Source organism: Emys orbicularis, chromosome 6 (genome assembly GCF_028017835.1).
Source record: "Emys orbicularis isolate rEmyOrb1 chromosome 6, rEmyOrb1.hap1, whole genome shotgun sequence".
Lineage (NCBI taxonomy): Eukaryota > Metazoa > Chordata > Testudines > Emydidae > Emys > Emys orbicularis.
In genome coordinates, this window is record NC_088688.1 from 47082611 (window position 1) to 47101114 (window position 18504).

At 43.6% G+C, this 18504-nt stretch overlaps 1 protein-coding gene across 1 annotated transcript in view; it reads right to left on the reverse strand.

Moving 5' to 3' along the window:
* Positions 1-18504, reverse strand: part of ANKDD1B (ankyrin repeat and death domain containing 1B) — a 39180-nt gene that overhangs the window by 3131 nt on the left and 17545 nt on the right. The window contains exons 4-12 of the mRNA XM_065405885.1: positions 17901-17999; positions 17703-17807; positions 16538-16636; positions 15028-15126; positions 11830-11928; positions 9010-9012; positions 8222-8317; positions 3746-3844; positions 977-1072 (exon numbers count right to left, since the gene is read on the reverse strand). Of these exons, the coding sequence (XP_065261957.1) occupies positions 977-1072; positions 3746-3844; positions 8222-8317; positions 9010-9012; positions 11830-11928; positions 15028-15126; positions 16538-16636; positions 17703-17807; positions 17901-17999 (795 nt within the window). The remainder of the gene's footprint in view (positions 1-976; positions 1073-3745; positions 3845-8221; positions 8318-9009; positions 9013-11829; positions 11929-15027; positions 15127-16537; positions 16637-17702; positions 17808-17900; positions 18000-18504) is intronic.

The following is an 18504-nucleotide window of genomic DNA, read 5'->3' on the forward strand; positions in this document are numbered from 1 at the left end:
AGAGGAAATGTCTCACTGGAAGCTGGATGCCAAGAAAGGGAGGCGGGTCAGGTGAGAATGCAGAGAGAGGCACATTAACTGAACTGAAGCTTAGAGCTAGTCTACACTTACATTTTATAGCGCTCTAACTTGCTGGCTCAGGGGTGTGAAAAATCACCCCCCCCGAGTGCAGCAAGTCTGAGCGCTTTAAAGCGCTAGTGTAGACAGGCTGCGAGTGCTGGGAGCCACGCTCCCAGCTCAGAGCTAATCCCCTCGTGGAGGTGGATTACCAGGAGCGCTGGGAGAGCTCTCTCCTAGCGCTCATGCACGACCACTTCAAAGCACTGCCGTGGGAGCATTCCTGCAGCAGCGCTTTGAAGTTAGGGGGGAGGGATAGCTCAGTGGTTTGAGCATTGGCCTGCTAAACCCAGGGTTATGAGTTCAATCCTTGAGGGGGCCACTTAGGGATCTGGGGCAAAATTGGTACTTGGTCCTGCTAGTGAAGGCAGGGGGCTGGACTCGATGACCTTTCAAGGTCCCTTCCAGTTCTAGGAGATAGGATATCTCCATTAATTTAATTTAATTTAAAAGTTTCCAGTGTAGACATACCCCTAGTTAATGCTTTTGGCTGGTTGGTTTTTTTTTTTTTTAATAGGTGGGGCTTGATTTTCAGAGGAGCAGCCTGGATCTGGAACATCCTGGCTCCTGGGACTTCGTGGCCACAATCTGAAGTTTGGTTAATATTGTCACCTCTGCAATTTTTTCCATGTGGCAGAGAAGGGACGGGATGTGCCCAAGGCCTCATGTCAGGGGCAAAACCTGGAGTAGAACTCTGCACTCTCCAATCCTGCACTCACTCTTCTGAATTTTGTAAACGGTGGGTGACACTTGGTGATGGGCAAGAAGGGAACCAGCTGAGGCAGAAGGGGCTTTAAATCTGGTTAGAATCTGCTTCTTCAGCTACTGTCCCCTTTGGAAAGACAGAGCTGTTTCATACCTGTTTCAAGGTGTAATGCCTTTCTGCTTTAATAATCATATCAACAATGAGGGCATGGTTGCTCCTGGATGCGACAGCCAGCGCAGTTTTTCCTTGCTGAAAACAGAGACAGTGAGTTACAGCATGTGCCCAGGTGACGGGCAGAATAGCAGGAATCTAGAGTCTGTTTACTGAGCCCTGACATTTGCAAAGAAAATGTTTCAATATAATTTTATGTCTCCAGAGTAACAGTAAGTAAATCTCCTCGCTGCTCTGGATGAACTGGAGCCCTTTAGTTCAGTGCATTCCAGATGCCTGCAAATGGACCAGTAGAGCATTTCAGATATTTGTGTTTGCTAAGGTAGGGATGAGAAGCCCCTAGCATAAGAACAAGCTTATGTCCTGGACCCTGGTATATTGCTGCCGCTCACCTCTCATTCTCTATTATGTACTCTAGCCTGTAAAGGACATGGGCTGTTTGATGATGGGGGTGGAGCAATTTCTTGGCAGGTTGAAGCCTACATACCTGACTAGAAGGTGGTGCTCAATGTCTGGTACAGCCACCAAAACACACAAGAACCACTGCTTTCATTCCAGCCACAGAGCACTGTTTAATCTATCTGAATACATCTCTGCTACTAACAGTTCAAAGCCCATGTAAATGCTTCTGTGACTTTACTGGTTTATCTCTGTAATCCTTTTATGTCGTTGGATTTGCACTGAGCTCAGCTGCCCTACATATAAGTATTCTAGATGTTTTCCACCTATTAAGGTGTAAGTGATCTTTCACATTAGGACTGAAAGAAATCAGCCTCTAATTAGAGGGCTCAGAAATTAAATTACAAAGCACTTTTACACTCCAGCTATTATAAAGTTCGCTAATATATACCTTCTGAATTCTAGCTCCCAGCGCCATTCAAGATCATTATAATTAGCCCATTTGGGAGCCCAGGAATTTACATTTCACAAAATCCTCATCAGATAGAGAACATTCTACATAAGAGAAAAGACAAAGAGCCTTAAGAACTTCCTGGAACTCACATCTGCCTGGTCGCTCCCCATTCACAGGAGAGCAATCCTGCCTTCTCTAATATATATGTTCATACCATTAGGACACCTGTTACTATATTCAAGAAGTTACTTGACATCCTGACAAATGGGGGGTTCTTTCCTGGCCACTGAAGAGGCCAATAACCAAGGTAGAATTTTAATGAATCTGGAGAAAGAAACAGGTTCAAACGGAACATCCTCTGTGCACAAAGAAGCAACAGCACGCATCTAGGACCATCCCATCACCTCCTTTCTAGCCAGAAAAACTGAAGACTCAAGATGCGGGAGGGGAGAGAGGCCTGGCAACAACACAAGGTCAATCCAAGCAGGCTGCCTTTTCCCTAACATAGGGATGGGAGTACCCCTAACCCACTCACCCCATTCCAAACCAATCCAGTCCCCAAACCCCCATATCTGCCAATGTCCCCAACCACTTAACCTGTCCAGCCTACAGACAGGGAAGCTTCTAGCCCAAGAACTAACAGGAATGCAGCTGGGGAGAGCATTTGTGATGCTCCTTCTACACTACTCTGCAGCTCACAGCCAAGAAGCACTTCTAGTCTGGGTGTAACCTGGCACAGAAGGATAAGGGTATTTCATGCTGAAGTGGGCATGAAATATTTATTTTCATTGTTCGCCTTCTCACCTCTACCTTTAAAGCACTGTGATCTCTCAGGTGGCGAAGGGCTTGTCTGCAATGGGCCAGGGATTGTGTTACGCAAACAGGGTTTAATCTTGGTTTAAGCCTGATATGGGAACCACAATTCTTGGCTCAGGGTAGACAGACCACAGGCTGATCGAACGTGAAGACTACATCTCATACCAGTATCTTACCGCAGCCTCACAGAACACATCAGCCACGTAATCCTCCCTCTGAGTCATGGGTCTCTTCTCACATGGGGAACAAGTAGCTTTTGTAGAATCAATATTGGCTTTTTATTTTTCTGCCAAGCTACATCAGTTTCAAACTCAGTCAGGGCAGCTTTACGTAAGGAAATAACTTGTATTGTCAACAATTTGGTTTATTCTTAATTTTTTAAAAAGCTACTAAAGAGCTACATTTGCTTGCCAGACACTTCAGGGCCCTACAGCCATCAGTGTATCCAGCTCAATCACCAAATTAAGAACAGGGCAAGAAAACACTTGATGCTTTTTGCTTACTATGGTATTTCTCCATAGACTGTTTGTTTTGGTGCTTATACAAATCATTACAAATTATGGCTCTGTTTTTCCAAAGCAGTCTCTAATGAAGACATGGCTTGGGGCACCAGAGCAGTGTAAGCAGGAACAACTCCACTGAAATTAATTAGAAAAGCACATGCCTCTATTGGCAGTGAACCTGGCTCCAGACATGTAGCTATTACATCTGCAAACTGTTATTCTGTCCTGTTAGTCTTATGTTTTTTCCATCAGTGCTCTTTGATAGCAAGGTCTGTAACACAAACCCCATAACAGAGTAAGCCTTTGCTGCATGTTTCTCAGTGGATTTAGTTTTGAAGTGCATTGGATTTCGTCACATTTGGCCTCACAACTAGCTATTCACTGAAACATTCAGATCTCTGTGAGTTGTTGCCCCATGACAGTATTAAAGGGAAACTCTCTTCATAACAGCTACATTCTAGTCATGCTCGTTTTATGAAGAATGTTTGGAAACAGTGACCTCCATATCTTCAGCGAGAGGGGCATCAAAGCAATGATCACATAACCGCGTCATGACGTGAATAATGCAGTACTGTATACCTTGTCGGCAATCTTGAGATCACAGCCTGCCTTTAGCAGCAGTTCCACTAGTTCCACATTGCCAAGATCAGCTGCCAGGTGGAGAGGGGTTTGTTGCTTCTGCAGGGATTAAAACAAAAAAGTGAAATAAACCAGTGTCCCTTTAGAAATAAAACACACACGATTAAAATCCAAAGGTTTATGATGAGAGCATGCACTTCACTGGAAAACCCTGAACAGAATGAAGGCATGTAACAGCTGAATGATCAAACTGTCAATTTTCTTTCAAACAAACGAGCGTGACTGAGTCTCTAAAGCAATGCATGTCACATATGCAGAAATTTTTTGCATACATGACTTGTGTTTACATAGATGAGAACTGGCAAAACAAGAAATTTTAGGCTTTTCTCCATTAGAAATGTCTGTTTCAAAGTAGCAGCAAGCCCAGCTATAGATCATGATTACTACCCATGTTACCCTTTCTTTGCCTGTTTAATTGACCAGCTTCATGGAGGGTACATTTTGAGAGAGAGAGAATTACAAGCAGATTAGCAGGACTTTATACTTTGTTTACTGACTGTTTAGATGGAATGAGAATCCAGCTTGCATAAGTTAAGTACCATCGAACAGTAAATATGAGTGAAATTCACCCTGCGAGGAAGCTTTGTTCAAGGCCCTGCATGCTACTTAAGCCGTGTAGTGAAGCTATACAGAGGGAAAGCAGTGGGACAGTCTTGGTGGAATTCTCATATATTCATTGATTTTAAGGCCAGAAGGGACCGTTATGGTCATCCAGTCTGACCTCCTGTATAACACAGGACACGGAATTTCACCAAGCGATTCTTGTATTGAGCCCATAACTTCTGTTTGAGCTAGAGTATATATTTTAGAATGACATCCAGTCTTGATTCAAAGGGATGGAGAATCCACTGTCTCCCTAAGTAAGTTAGCATACACTATGGAGAGAAGTCTCCAAACCAGCCCTGGCATTGAAATTGGTGTTGGAGGAAAGCCAGAGGAAGAGCCACAGAATCTGTAATCATGCAGGTCCAGTGGCCTTCAAACTGTGAGCAAAGGCATACAGGCTGGAGCAGTGGCCCCACGGATGCTACACTTCAGCTTCATTCCCTGAACCTGAAGATGGGAATCTTGTTGTCGTCCCATCCCCCCCAATGCTCTTCACCCACATAAAGCCTAATTACTTGGCCTTTCTGGAGCATTACATTCTAAACAAAAATTTAACTCAGTATACACTGGAATTCAGTTCTAGTAATCACTCCACTAACAATCAAACTGAATTTCCCACTTTCTTTTCATGATGAACCATTTGCCCTTTGCTTATATCAGATTGAAAGGCAATTCTTTGATTTTCTTTGTTATTTGGAAGTATAGGAAAGTATTTAACACCTCTATCAGTGCCACTTCACTGCAGATAAGGTATGTTATTTATGGGCGTGCCATATAAGAATCAATATATTCTGATACCGACCTTTGGATTGAAACATCTCATTTTGTCCACAGGGTCCTTGTAAGTTGAATATTTTTTGATTCTATGCTCCTGTCTAATTTATGAAGTCTATGGGTCTGTTTAGAGTGATTTTTATGTCTTTATATATCCATTATAAATCTAGCATAAAAGATTGTTAAGATTGCATGGCTAAACGCTCACGAATCAGGAAATGCCAGAGTTACGTTTCCATATGCAACCTTAACTCTGCCTTCTTGTGCTTATGCACCATGATACAGTCTTTGATTTCATGATCACTTACTCTTCTTCATAAAATGTCACAACTTTTTCTACAATCTTAAAAATACAAGTATAGTTTCTCTTACTAGCATGTATTTATCGGAGTGTGCCAGAGACAATAAAAGTAATTTATATATAAAAGATGGGCCAGAAAAGTTTGCAGAAGTGTTTATCTCTTGTATTACTTGAGAAATAGCATGGATCATGTACAGTAACTCCTCACTTAACGTTGTAGTTATGTTCCTGAAAAATGCAACTTTAAGTGAAACGATGTTAAACTAATCCAATTTTCCCCTAAGATTTAATGTCAATGCGGGGGGTTAGGTTCCAAGAAAAAATTTTGGGAGCAGACAAAAGGCATTATATACTGTACAGTACAGTACTGTGCTGTGGTGGGGAGGTGGCCCCTGGCTTACCCCACACAGGCACAGCCTTTGCTGCAGACAACGATGCAGGCAAGGACGCTAGGAAGCACCTTGCGCAGCAGCAGCTTCCCCCAAGAAGAACACGTGCTGACTTTGCTGGGGAAAGCTCCAGGCCTGCCTCTTCCCGTCCCCACTCCACTCCAGGCCCGCTTCTTCCCACCCCCACTCCACCTCCTCCCCAGAGCACACTGTGTCTCCGCTCCTTCCCCTTCCTCCCAGCGCTTCCCTGCCGCCAAACAGCTGTTTGGCAGCACTTAGGACTTTCTGGGAGGGAGGGGGAGGAGCAGAGACATGGCGCTTCCCCCCGCTCCTCCTCCTCCCACCAGTGGCGGATTTAGAGTTAGTGGGGCCCTGTGCTCAGCTTCATTTTTGGGCCCCCCCGTGGGGGGAGCATTCTCTCTTATCTCCCCCCACCCCTGTTTTTCATTCTTTTTTTCCTCCTGGGGCTCAGGGTTGGGGGTGTGGGGTCTGGGAGGGAGTTAGGGTGCAGGAGGGCGCTCAGGGTGGGGGTGTGGGGTCTGGGAGGGAGTTAGGGTGCAGGAGGGCGCTCAGGGTGGGGGTGTGGGGTCTGGGAGGGAATTAGGGTGCGGAAGGGCGCTCACAGTGGGGGTGCGGGAGGAGGCTCAGGGCTGGGGCAGGCAGGAGGTGCAGAGCACTTACCTGGGGCAGCTCCTGTTTGGTGCAGGGGGTGTTCAGGTGGCTCTGCGCAGCGCGGCACCGCCCCCATGGCCGCGATTCTGGGAGCTGCCCCCTCACCCCTGGCAGGCAGGGCCACCCAGAACGCAGGGCCTTTAGGGGCCGCTTCTCTCCGGCCGGCTTTGAAGGGGAGCTTAAACATCTTTGCTTTTCCTCAGACAGTTAAGTAAATGTATCGAAAGGAGTATTCTTTAGTGCTATCTCAGTTGTCATATTTTCTCCAGGAATGAATAGCTTGACCTCTAATTCCCTTTTAAACTGAAAGGAATAATAATGTACCTGGCTGCGCGGCTGCCCCTGCTCCTCCTGAGTCCTCCGGCCCGTGTTCGCAGGGCCACATTCCGAAAGGGGCTTTAGAACTACAGGCCAGGGCCCCGGGGCCCCCTTATCCCAGGGCCCTGCAGCCCCTAAAGCCCCTCCTTTCCGGATGGCCCTGCCTGCAGGGGGGGAGGGCAGCTTCCCCACTCGCTCGCTCGCACCCTCCCTTCCTCCCAGAAAGTCCTAAACGCCACCAAACAGCTGTTTGGCGGCAGGGGAAGCGCTGGGAGGGAGGGAGGAAGGGAGGGGGAGGAGGCAGAGAAGAGGAACTTGTGCAGTGCTCCCTTGTAAAGTCAGCCAAACAACATTCTAAGGGAGCATTGCACAACTTTAAATGAGCATGTTCCCTAATGGAGCAGCGACTTAACTTCGAAACAACGTTAAGCTGGAGGACGTTAAGTGAGGAGTTACTGTAGTTAAACTGTATATTATTTTTAATGTTTAGATTTAAAAATATGCAAAATGCTGCCTCTCTCAGGTTCCAGGTGATTTGTAACAATATTACAAATACAATCCAAGAGCTACAGCAGAGAAAAAGCAGCAGATCCCACAAAACCCAGTTCTTCTTCAGAAAACAACATATGCACAAGGAGGCAGAGCAACCTCAAGTCTGGTATTTTCTGACTCCTGAATGCCTAATTGGGCAATTTTAATTTTCTCTTGATGTAGTTGTTTTGATGGAATTCCTTCATTGCTTTTTTTGTTGTTGTTTTTTGTCCAGGACAAATAAACACCTAATCTGGAACTATCTGACTGGGTCTCCACAAGGTTCCCATTAACCAAGAGAAGGGCTCCTGTGCAGATCAAAACTTTATGCATCACATCAAATTTTCAACTGTGTGAGTTAACTGGAGCTTGACTGAGGCTGGGATCCTACAAGCCTCTGCCTCATTTAGCATGCACCTTAGAAGATCACTTTGAAAGGAAAAAAAAAGGGGGGGGGGGATTTAGAGTTTTTTCTTGAGGAAATAAAATGTTCTTCCAGTTAACTGACATACTGCAGCGGGTTTGTCTTTAGGCTCAAGAAGAGCGATACGCTTTAGCAATGTATTAAATATAAAATATAATATTCAACAGAAATTAATGAAAGCATTTTCTGAATATATATCACATTGCTATCCAACTCTAAAACAATATCAGCAGAATGTGTGGAATGAATAATACACTCATGAATAAGTCGGAGGCAACTGCCTTTTCTTCCCCCTTTTTGTACTTTGACCTCTTAAAGAGATATGTAAAATAAACACACACTTGTATTTAAAGTGAAGAAAATACAATCTCTTCTTTCAGTCTCTGATTCAGTTTGCTTACCTGATTCAAGGCATTTATATCATAATTAGCATCCAAGAAGCTAATTACTATAGGAAGGTGATTATTGAGGACAGCCAAATGGAGAGGGGAATTCTGCTGTAGAGAGAAACAAATGAACAGTAAGACTAGTACAATTTCGATAACAATAGAATTCAGATAATACAAGAGAGTCCCATTAAAACCTGCTGCTCAGATTTGAAACGCATGCCATGATCCAGTAACATTTTTCCCTGATAGTTCTTCAAAATGCAGAAGTACAATCTGCTCTCTCAGCCCTAGAAGAAAGTCAGATTCACTAAAGAGCTTTTAGTTGCTAATAAACCTATATTTGTGAATTACTTTTTCAGTCAAAACATATCTCGTTGGCAGCCAATTGCTTTACACCAGTGGGTACGTGTACCCCTGGGGGTACACAGAGGTCTACCAGGGCAGGGGTTCTCAAACTTTTTCTTTCCAAGGCCCCCTCAACATACTATAGAAATTCCACATCCCGTCTGTGCCACAAGAACTGTTTTTCTGTGTATAAAAGCCAGGGCCAGCGTTAGGGGATAGCAATTGCCTGGGGCCCCACGCCACAGGGGGCACTGTGAAGCTAAGTTGCTCAGGCTTCGGCTTCAGCCCCAGCCCCAGGCGGTGGGACTTCGGCTTTCTGCCCTGGGCCCCAGCAAGTCTAATGCTGGCCCTACTTGGCGGATGCCCTGAAACCTGCTTGCGGCCCCCAGGCCACGGTTGAGAACCACTGTTCCAGGGGGTATGCGTTCATCTACATATTTGCCTAGTTTTACAACAGGCTGCATAAAAAGCACTAGCTAGGTCAGTACAAACTAAAATTTCATACAATGATTGGATTATATTGCTCTGTATACAATACACTGAAATGTAAGTACAATATTTATATTCTATTGAGTTATTTTATAATTATATGGTAAAAATGAAAAAGGACGCAATTTTTCAGTAACAGAGTGCTGTGACACTTGTATTTTTAAGTCTGATTTCGAAAGCAAGAAGTTTTAAAGTAAGGTGAAACTTGGGGTATGCAAGAGAAATCAGACTCCTGAAAGGGGTACAGTAGTCTGGAATGGTTAAGAACCACTGCTTTACACAAAGTGGTGCTGTGCATGGGAAGGGCCCATGCAAAAGAAAACTACTTGAATTCTGCCTCAGGGATTACGTATTCCCTGTTATATAGTTAAAAACAAAAACAAAAAAACACACCTTTTTTTCTAAATAATTATTGTTTTCCCCATATTTAATTAAGCTGTGATTTAGGGATACCTCCTCACCCTTGTAATACTAAAAAGTCCTTTTAGGGTTGCCAAGAAAGAAATTAAGCAGCTATTCAAAATCATCTGCACTTAGAGCTGAGTGACTATATTGTGTTAGAGAAGGTATCTGACACATTTGGGCCCTGGTCCCCACCAGGATGCAGGCCACCACAGAGGTGCAGGGTTCTGGGGTAGATCTAGTCACAGGGCTCAGTTCCTAGCCCCTTCCCACTTACAAATGACCCAAAAGCAGCTTACAAAGAACAAACAGAATGAGAAAAAATGTAATTATTCACTGCATAATGTCTATGAATAATTCTTGGTCTGTAGTTTGTCTGCAAGCAGTTCATAATAAGTATTTCATATTAAAGAAGAGCTGATATATTTTGCTTGAATACATAGGTCACATGGTATTATTTCTGTTTGCCCCAGCAACATGATTTGAGGTTGCACCCATTCAATCAAATTGAATGAACTGTGCATAGCTGTGTATCAGGTTTCTGGGAAAATACATCTCTACCCCGATATAATGCGACCCGATATAACACGAATTCAGATATAACGCGGTAAAGCAGCGCTCCGGGGGGGCGGGGCTGCGCACTCCAGTGGATCAAAGCAAGTTCGATATAACGCGGTTTCACCTATAACACGGTAAGATTTTTTGGCTCCCGAGGACAGCGTTATATCGGGGTAGAGGTGTACTCAAGAATACACATTCAAAATCCACTTTCCAGGAATATTCTCTAACATTCACTTAAATATTGCTGCTTCGGTGAGCACTCTTGCCAGTGAACTTGTTTGCTACAATATCTGTGGAAAGTGAATGCAGCTGGAAGTGAGTTCAGTTTTTATTATTCAAGTGATTATTAGTGGAAAAAATTATGAGGCGTTTGCCCAACTCTAGTCACCATGGAACCATGAGACTGATCAGATCAGTTTGTATGTTGAACCTGTAAACCAGGAAGGTTTCTTGTTAAATATCTTTTAGAAAAATCAGCACCAGTTCCAGTTCATTACTCTCTTTATAAACAATACCCATTTCTTCAAGGCTGTAGAAAAATAAAGCTCTTACCCAGCTTTTTACTGAAAACATTTCAAAGAAAAAACCACTGATATTAACATTTGATAAGTTACTGCAGCCATAGAAAGGCAACGGAAATAAGCGGTGCTACTATGGCTGACTGGTTTTTAAACTAATAAAATAAACTGTTTCAAAGACTTTAATATTATTTATATAATTTCACCTCCTCCACACAGTGATAAACAAAGAAACAGCAAATGGTCAGTAGGCAGCATAATTGTAACCGGGTCAGTCCCACGATATTAGAGAGACAAGGTGGATGAGACAATATTTTTTATTGGACCAACTCCTGTTGGCCTGTGATACACAGGTGGTCAGGCTAGGTCAGGGGTGGGCAAATTTTTTGGCCCACGGGCCACATCTGTGTATGGAAATTGTATGGCGAGCCATGAATGCTCATGAAATTGGGGGTAGGGGTGCGAAGAGGGTGAGGGCTCTGGGGGTGGGGCCAGAAATTAGGAGTTCAGGGTGAGGGAAGGGGAAGAGGGTTGGGGTGCAGGGTGTGTGTGTGTGTGTGTGTGTGTGTGTGAGGGCTCCAGCTGGGGGTGCAGGCTCCGGGGGGGGGGCTGGAAATGAGGGGTTGGGGGTGCAGGAGGGTGCTCTGGGCTGGGACCGAGGGGCTCAGAGGGCAGGAGGGGGATCAGGGCTAGGGCAGAGGGTTGGAGCGCAGGAGGGGGATCAGGGCTAGGGCAGAGTGTTGGAGCGCAGGAGGGGGTCAGGGGTGCAGGCTCCGGGCGGCACTTACCTCAATCAGCTTCCAGAAGCAGCGGCATGTCCCCCGTCAGGCTCCTATGCATAGGGGCAGCCGGGGGCTCCGCATGCTGCCCCATCCTCAGGTGCCACCCCTGCAGCTCCCATTGGCCGCATTTTCTGGCCAATGGGAGCTGTGGGGGCAGCACTTGGGGCAGGGGCAGCGTGCAGAGCCCCCTGACTGCCCTACGCATAGGAGCCAGAGGGGGGACATGTCGCTGCTTCCAGGAGCTGTGCGGAGCCACGATACGGAGATGGGCAAGCCCAGACTCTGCTCCCCGGCAGGAGCTTGAGGGCCAGATTAAAACATCTGAAGGGCCGGATGTGGCCCCCGGGCCATAGTTTGCCCACCCCTGGGCTAGGTGATCTGACGGTCCCTTCTGGCCTTAAACTCTATGACTCTAACAGTAATAGGTAAACAACCACAAATCTCAGAAAAGGCAGTCAAGAAAGATGAAACACGCTTGACAACAATGGAAGTAACACTAAAACAGTAACTGTAATAGACTCACCTCAGGTTTAGGAACCAGATCGATATTTTTACTGATAAGAAACGTGACCAAGGATGTATGTCCATTCTGTGTTGAAATGTGCAAAACATTACTATTGTGCTGAAAGAAACACATTGGGAAAGGGAAAAAGACTTTTTACCACTGGAAAGAATTCAGAGAATTTAGAAAAACTGTTCTTTTAAAACATCTATTGAAACAGATGAAGCTTCAGTTTAAATTTGTGTTACTGTCAAAACTAGTCCCCCTTTAGTTAAATGATGAAGTAGGATATAAATTCACACAACATTTTTATGACTGTCAAAGGTACTATAAATCATTACTAGACTACAACACAGGTAGTTGGCAAAATACATATCCAGCAATGCTAATAATTTACTACTCCTTTTTAATCTACCATAAAAAAGAGAAAAATCAGTTTGATCAGCCACCCTGTGCCACTGAAAATTAGGATTTCAATTTATCTCCCAATCCTGTCGCTTGGTATGACCTTTAACAAGTAATTACATTCACATTTACACACTTTGAAAATCACTGAAAAACTTTCCTTTAATACTTCTGCTAAAGGCAGCAAAGATTAATTTTCCTGAGGATCAAAACTAGTCATTTGTGCTGCAGACGAGACTTCACCCTGCTGATGAATTATCAAATACTGTAATTATTAATGGTTTCCAAGTCAAAACATATCAGAAATTCTTTCATATTTTAATATGAGCAACAGTCACTGTCCTGCTTGTTATCAGCACATGCTTCTGTTCTCAATTTGCTAGGGACCAAAAGGTTCACCTTAAATTCCTACAGCATGTGAGCCATAAAACAAATCAAACTTGGACCTAAGTCCAGGAACCAAATGTGGAAAACAGGCTTATTATTAGCTTAGTTATATATCCTGCCAAAAATGCAGATTTTTCAATTACTTCTCTTTGTCACATTTCCAAGCCATATGTTGTATTATTGCACATACATTAAATAAAAAAGCTCCAACACAATACTACGTAAAATAAATCTATTTTTCTTTTTCTTTTTCCATATAGTTTTTTAAATATTAAAAGTTCTCCATATTCTTGAGTAATGCCCTTATTAAACAATCAGAGGGGTAGCCATGTTAGTCTGGATCTGTAAAAAGCGATCTGTGGCACCTTATAGACTAACAGACATATTGGAGCATAAGCTTTCGTGGGTGAATACCCACTTCATCAGACGCATCATGCATTATTAAACAATGTAAGTCACATTTGCCTTCAATACACAGAGAACAGACAGGATGTGGATCTTTGTAGAGTCTATGATGTCCCGATAATATGCCAGAGGGAATATTAACTCCGTACTTTATTTGAAATGTTGATGTCACTTCCTGCTTCCAGTAACAGCTCAGCACATTTTTCATGACCTCCTTCAACAGCCAAATAAAATGGTGTTTCTCCATTCTGGCCCAACACAATGGAAGAGAAAAATGTTTGTTCAAATTCAAACTGTTCAATTGTAAAGCTGACTTATTACACCATGATATTTGGTACAGACAGTATGCAAGCTTAGCCAGACTGATACAGTGTAAAGGGAAAATAAGATTTGGTCACAAATGTCAATACAGTAAAAGCTTTGTTATCCGGCATGTTGGGGCAATGGGGGTGCCAGTAAGTCAAAAATTCTGGTTAACAAAGAGGGAGGGAGTTTGGGTGCAGGAGAGGGCTTGGGGCAGGGGGTTGCGGTGCGGGAGGTCGTGCAGGGTGCCGGATCCGGACAGCGCTCACCTCAGGTGGCTCCCCACAAGCGACAACATGTCCCTAATGCTCCTAGGTGGAGGCGTGGCCAGGTGGATCAGCGCGCTGCCTCTGCCCGCAGGCGCTGCCTCCGCAGCTCCCATTGGCTGCGGTTCCTTGGCAATGGGAGCTGCGGAGCCAGCGCTCGGAACAGGACGGGGTGGAAGTAGCTCACGGAGCCTCCCTGGCCGTTTCTCCACCTAGGAGCAGCAGGGACATGTCGCCGCTTCCGGGGAGCCACATGGAGCCAGGTAGAGAGCCTGCTGGCCCCGCACCAACCAAACCCTATTGAAGATCAGAAATATTGGTTTATAGAGCTTTTCAGTTGGTAAAGTTCCGGATAACACAGCTTTTACTGTAATCTGAATTTTTCAATATTAGCATTCAGATACAATGATGATTAACAACAAACATTTCTAACACAAACAAGCTACTATTTAACATTTTAATGAGTTCTTGTGTTTAAAAAAAACAGCCCATGCTAACACAGAGTTACAACAGCTTGCAATGACCGATTCCTAGAGTAAAACATTACCATTACTGTGTGAACCATCAAGCACAGATCACGAATGCAGAAACTATTCCAAATCACCACATTCACTGCAGTATTAAAAATTTCTAACTCTACTGCACTTGAACTCTGGGTGATTTTTTTGTTGTTGTTTTAGTAAATTTAGTGTTTATGAAAGGCACCACCCTGACAACGGTGGAGGCAGAAGTTCTCTATCCATCCATAGAAAAGAGCAGGTAAATACAACCCAGGCAGCAGCACTCCATTCACACTACTCTGCCAACGGAATTCAGCCTTGGGCTACGCTTCAAAGTTAGGTTGACATAGATATGTTGGTCAGGGGTGTGGGAACCACCCCCCCCCCGGCCAACCTAGCTATGTCGACCTAATCCCAAGTGTAGATGCAGCTCTGCTGCTAGAAGAATGCTTCCATCAACCTACCTACTGTGATTTGGGGAGGTGGTATTCCACATCAGAAGGGACCACTTCTAGGGGTGAAGTCTCTGTGTCTGTTTAATCTATGACCTCTCCGCTGAGACTACAACATGGAGTTCAAGCTGTTAGAGAGATTTTTGTGATGCACATTCCATCAGGAATTGGACTGATCCAACCAATTCATTTCAGATGCACCACAGATCAGCCAACAGATAGCGTCTTTCAGACACTACTGACGAGAGCTGGATTCCAATCAGTGACCTGGAGAAAGACTATAGCTTACTAGTCATTCCTCTTCAACAATAGAGCTCTAGGTCTAAAGGGACCTTGGTGAATTCAAGCTTTGTGCTGATTAGCTTGACCACCCCAGAAATGAGATTATTTTTACAGATATTTGTAGGTTCTGGGTATTTTTTTTAATACTTTGTTTTCACTTTGTCTTGCACACCTTTTACCTTTATTCTTTATCTCCCTCAGCAGCTTCTGTGTCCTTACCTGATTGAGTTCATTTATTTCTTCCCATTGATTTAACAGAACTTCCAGCACCTCACAGTGACCATTTTTAGCAGCTAGATGCACTGCTGTGTTTCCCTCCTGTAAATGAAAACAGCCAGAAACATACTGTAAAGCCCAAATTAAGTAGAACGTGCTGCAATTAATAAAAACAACCACCTATGGACTGTGTACAAGTACTTTAATACAAGGTCCTATGGTCTCTTCCTCCAGCATGCACAGAAGGGATGCAAACCTAGTGAAACCACCTCCTCATGCAACAGAGAGAAAAGAAGCAGCTTTATAGAATGTTCTGACGTAGCCCTAATTCTAAGGAAGTCCTTCCATGTGTACACAGAGGAAGCCATGCTAACAAGGGGGAAAGGAGCTCTGAGGATTTAATGGATGTCTCAATATCTCTTCAATTTCCCTCCAGTTCTCAGGACTTCCATTGATGTAAAGGCCTGAAATTCCTACCTATTCTGCAAGGGTACAAAACCACAGTCTGTGCATGAACAATTCAGTAGAAAATCCATGAAGTAAATCTTGGAACTTCCAGTGAGTTTTTTCCATAGGTTTCTCCATGGAAGGGGACTGGGCCTAGCTCACAGTCCCTTGAAAAACAATATAAAGATTAAGGGCCAAAACCTGATCTTGTGAAAGTAGGCATAGCTCCATTGAAGACACTGTAGTCATCTTCCCCCTACTGACACCATCCCCTACTATATAAAATTTAAAAAAGGAAAACAACTAAAAGCAGCTCACAGAATTAACATGGCATTGGCCACCCATCACCTTGCTTGCCCGGCTTGCATATTATATACAGCCTTCTCCTTCCCCACCATTATGGTATTTTCTGTTCGGAATGTAAGCTAATGGATGCTTATCTATCCAAAGTACTCATAGAGCCCCCATTTCCATAGTATCTGAGGTAGGGGAGTGTTGTTACCCCGTTTTACAGATGGGCAACTGAGGTACAAGGAGACTAAGAGCCAGATATTTAAAGTTGTTTGGGCACCTAAAAAATGCAGAAAGTCACCCAGTGAGGTTTCCAAAAGTTACATCAACGGGAGTTATGCTCCTAGACACCTCTCTGCAACATTAGGTACCTAAATGTCTTGAAAATCTGACCCTTTGGGACCTGCCCAAGGTCACACAGGAAGTCTGCAGCAGAGCAGGGAACTGAACCCAAGTTTCCTGAGTTCTAGGCTATGCACTAGACCATCCTTCCTCTCCAAGCATTAGAAAGCTTAACTTCAGATTGCATCACGTCTCCTATTAATACGCATACAAAACCTTATTGGCAATAATCAAAGACAGCTCCACTATTCTCTCTGGATTACTGAAAATGGCTGTGCTTGTCTGTCTACATTTTGTATACCACATCCAGTACCATGGTATCCGAACACTGTGTATGAGTGTATGACCTTCAGTTACACAAGTAATTACATTGGGGTCAGTTATGACTCTTAAGCACCCTTTATCTGGATTTGTATGAAAAGGGGAGGCTTACCTTGTCTTTTTCAGAGGTGAACAGCTTGAGAGAAATCAGACTGTATATCATTTCAACATGGCCTTTTTCAGCTGCCAGAAGAAATGCCCTTTTACCTTTCTAATAGGAAACAGTCATCAGAAAGGTTTTGTTATTAAAAATATAAAGTCACTCTGTTGCAGAAATTTCACCAATTATTAGAAGAGCCATGTCATATGTAGGTGCACATATATTGTGAATAAATATTTACATGTCATGTGCACAGGTAAACAAAAAACTGGAGTCTAGATCCACCCATGACAGGGGGAAAAGAAGTAAAATTTCTTCAGTGTAAAATCTGGATTAAATAATTTAAAAAAAAGAAAATCTAAACTGACCAGAAATCATGAAATAACAACACTAGAAACAGAAGCTGTTCTTCAAATATTTAATATTTAGTCATTTCATCTTCCTGAGATGCAAATATTGGTTGGAAAGTTTATTTCACTAATGTTTGTAAATCATTTTTGAGCTCCTCAGAAAGAGGCACTCTAAAAGTCCAAAAAAGTATTATTTTTGTTATATGCTGTATGTGACCAGAATTTTGAAAACAAAGCCAGCTCTAGATAACTCTGAAATCAAGAGGGGTGGGGAAGGTGGAGAGGGAATTAGAGCATTTTTATTCATTTTAACCCGCCATAGTATTTACAACTGTGTTTTAGCAAACTCTCCTGAAACAATACTGTGGGAATTGTCTTTCCAGATCAGGCCATCTAGCCAGCCACCAATGGGATAGCTAGATGCTTCAGAGAGAGATGCATGAAACTCCACAACAGACAATTATGGAATAACCTGCCCAAAGATACCTCAGTGCAAACTGAGAGTGCTTAGAACCTTGCACAGTCAGATTATTATGGCCCACTGGTTTCAAAGGAAGATGTGGGAGCTCAGCACCCGACATGATCAGATCCTAGATGACTACATTCCCGTGTGCAAAGATAAAAATACACCACTTGGCTAGGTAAGCCCTCAGTGTGGGATCCTGACACAGCAAGGCAAAGGGCTAATCGGAAAAAGCTCAGGTCCGTCCCTGACACTCCAGAAAATCCAAGGAGTCTCTGTGAGATGCAGGTCATATTGTACTTCACCTCACAATATGAAGGAAACAAGCCCCTATATTTTGTAGGTAACTAGACACATACTGTACCTCATCTGGCTTGTTTAGGTCCTTCAGCTGAAGTTCCTGGAGAAGATAATCCACTATGTCAACGTTATTGTTCAGAGCTGCAAAGTGCAGGACATTCATTCCCTCCTAAGGAAAACACAAGCCTGTTCTGTAAGATTATATTACATTCTTCTCAAGATGAATATGTTTAGTGTTGGTTAAAATTTGTCATCAACAAACCTGGTCCGTAGCCTTTTGGTCAGCACCTGCTTTAACTAACATTCGCATTATATCTAGGTTTCCAGACCAAGCTGCAAGATGAATCGCCATCAACCCGTGCTTCAAATAAAATTAAAAAGGCAGAAATTACCATTAAAATACCCCAGACTACCATTCAAATTGCACTATATGATCTTATATGATTAATGTGCTGAGCTGACTCTGTGACACTGGCCCTGTTAACACTATTCCCAGACACTGAAGGACTAACTGTGGATAATATAGCCATAATTTTTCCAGATGAATAAAAGTTACCTCTTTTAATTTTCATTCCTTTGTCCTGCGTTTCTTCATCTCTGATAAACCTCTTTGGGCTCTCTCTCTCTCTCTCTTTGTGCTTCCTCCTCCTCCCTCACTCCCACCAAAGGAATACACATCAGGAGCTTCTAATCTCTCTTTCCTGGTACCATTCGCATAGGTATTCTGTCTTTTGTTTTCCTTGGGTCCCCAATCTCTCTTCCTTTATTAGCATTATTATTATTTATACCGGAGCCTCAATCATGGACCAGGATCCCATTGTTCTAGGTGCTGGACAGACACACAACAAAAAGACAGCCCCTGCCAC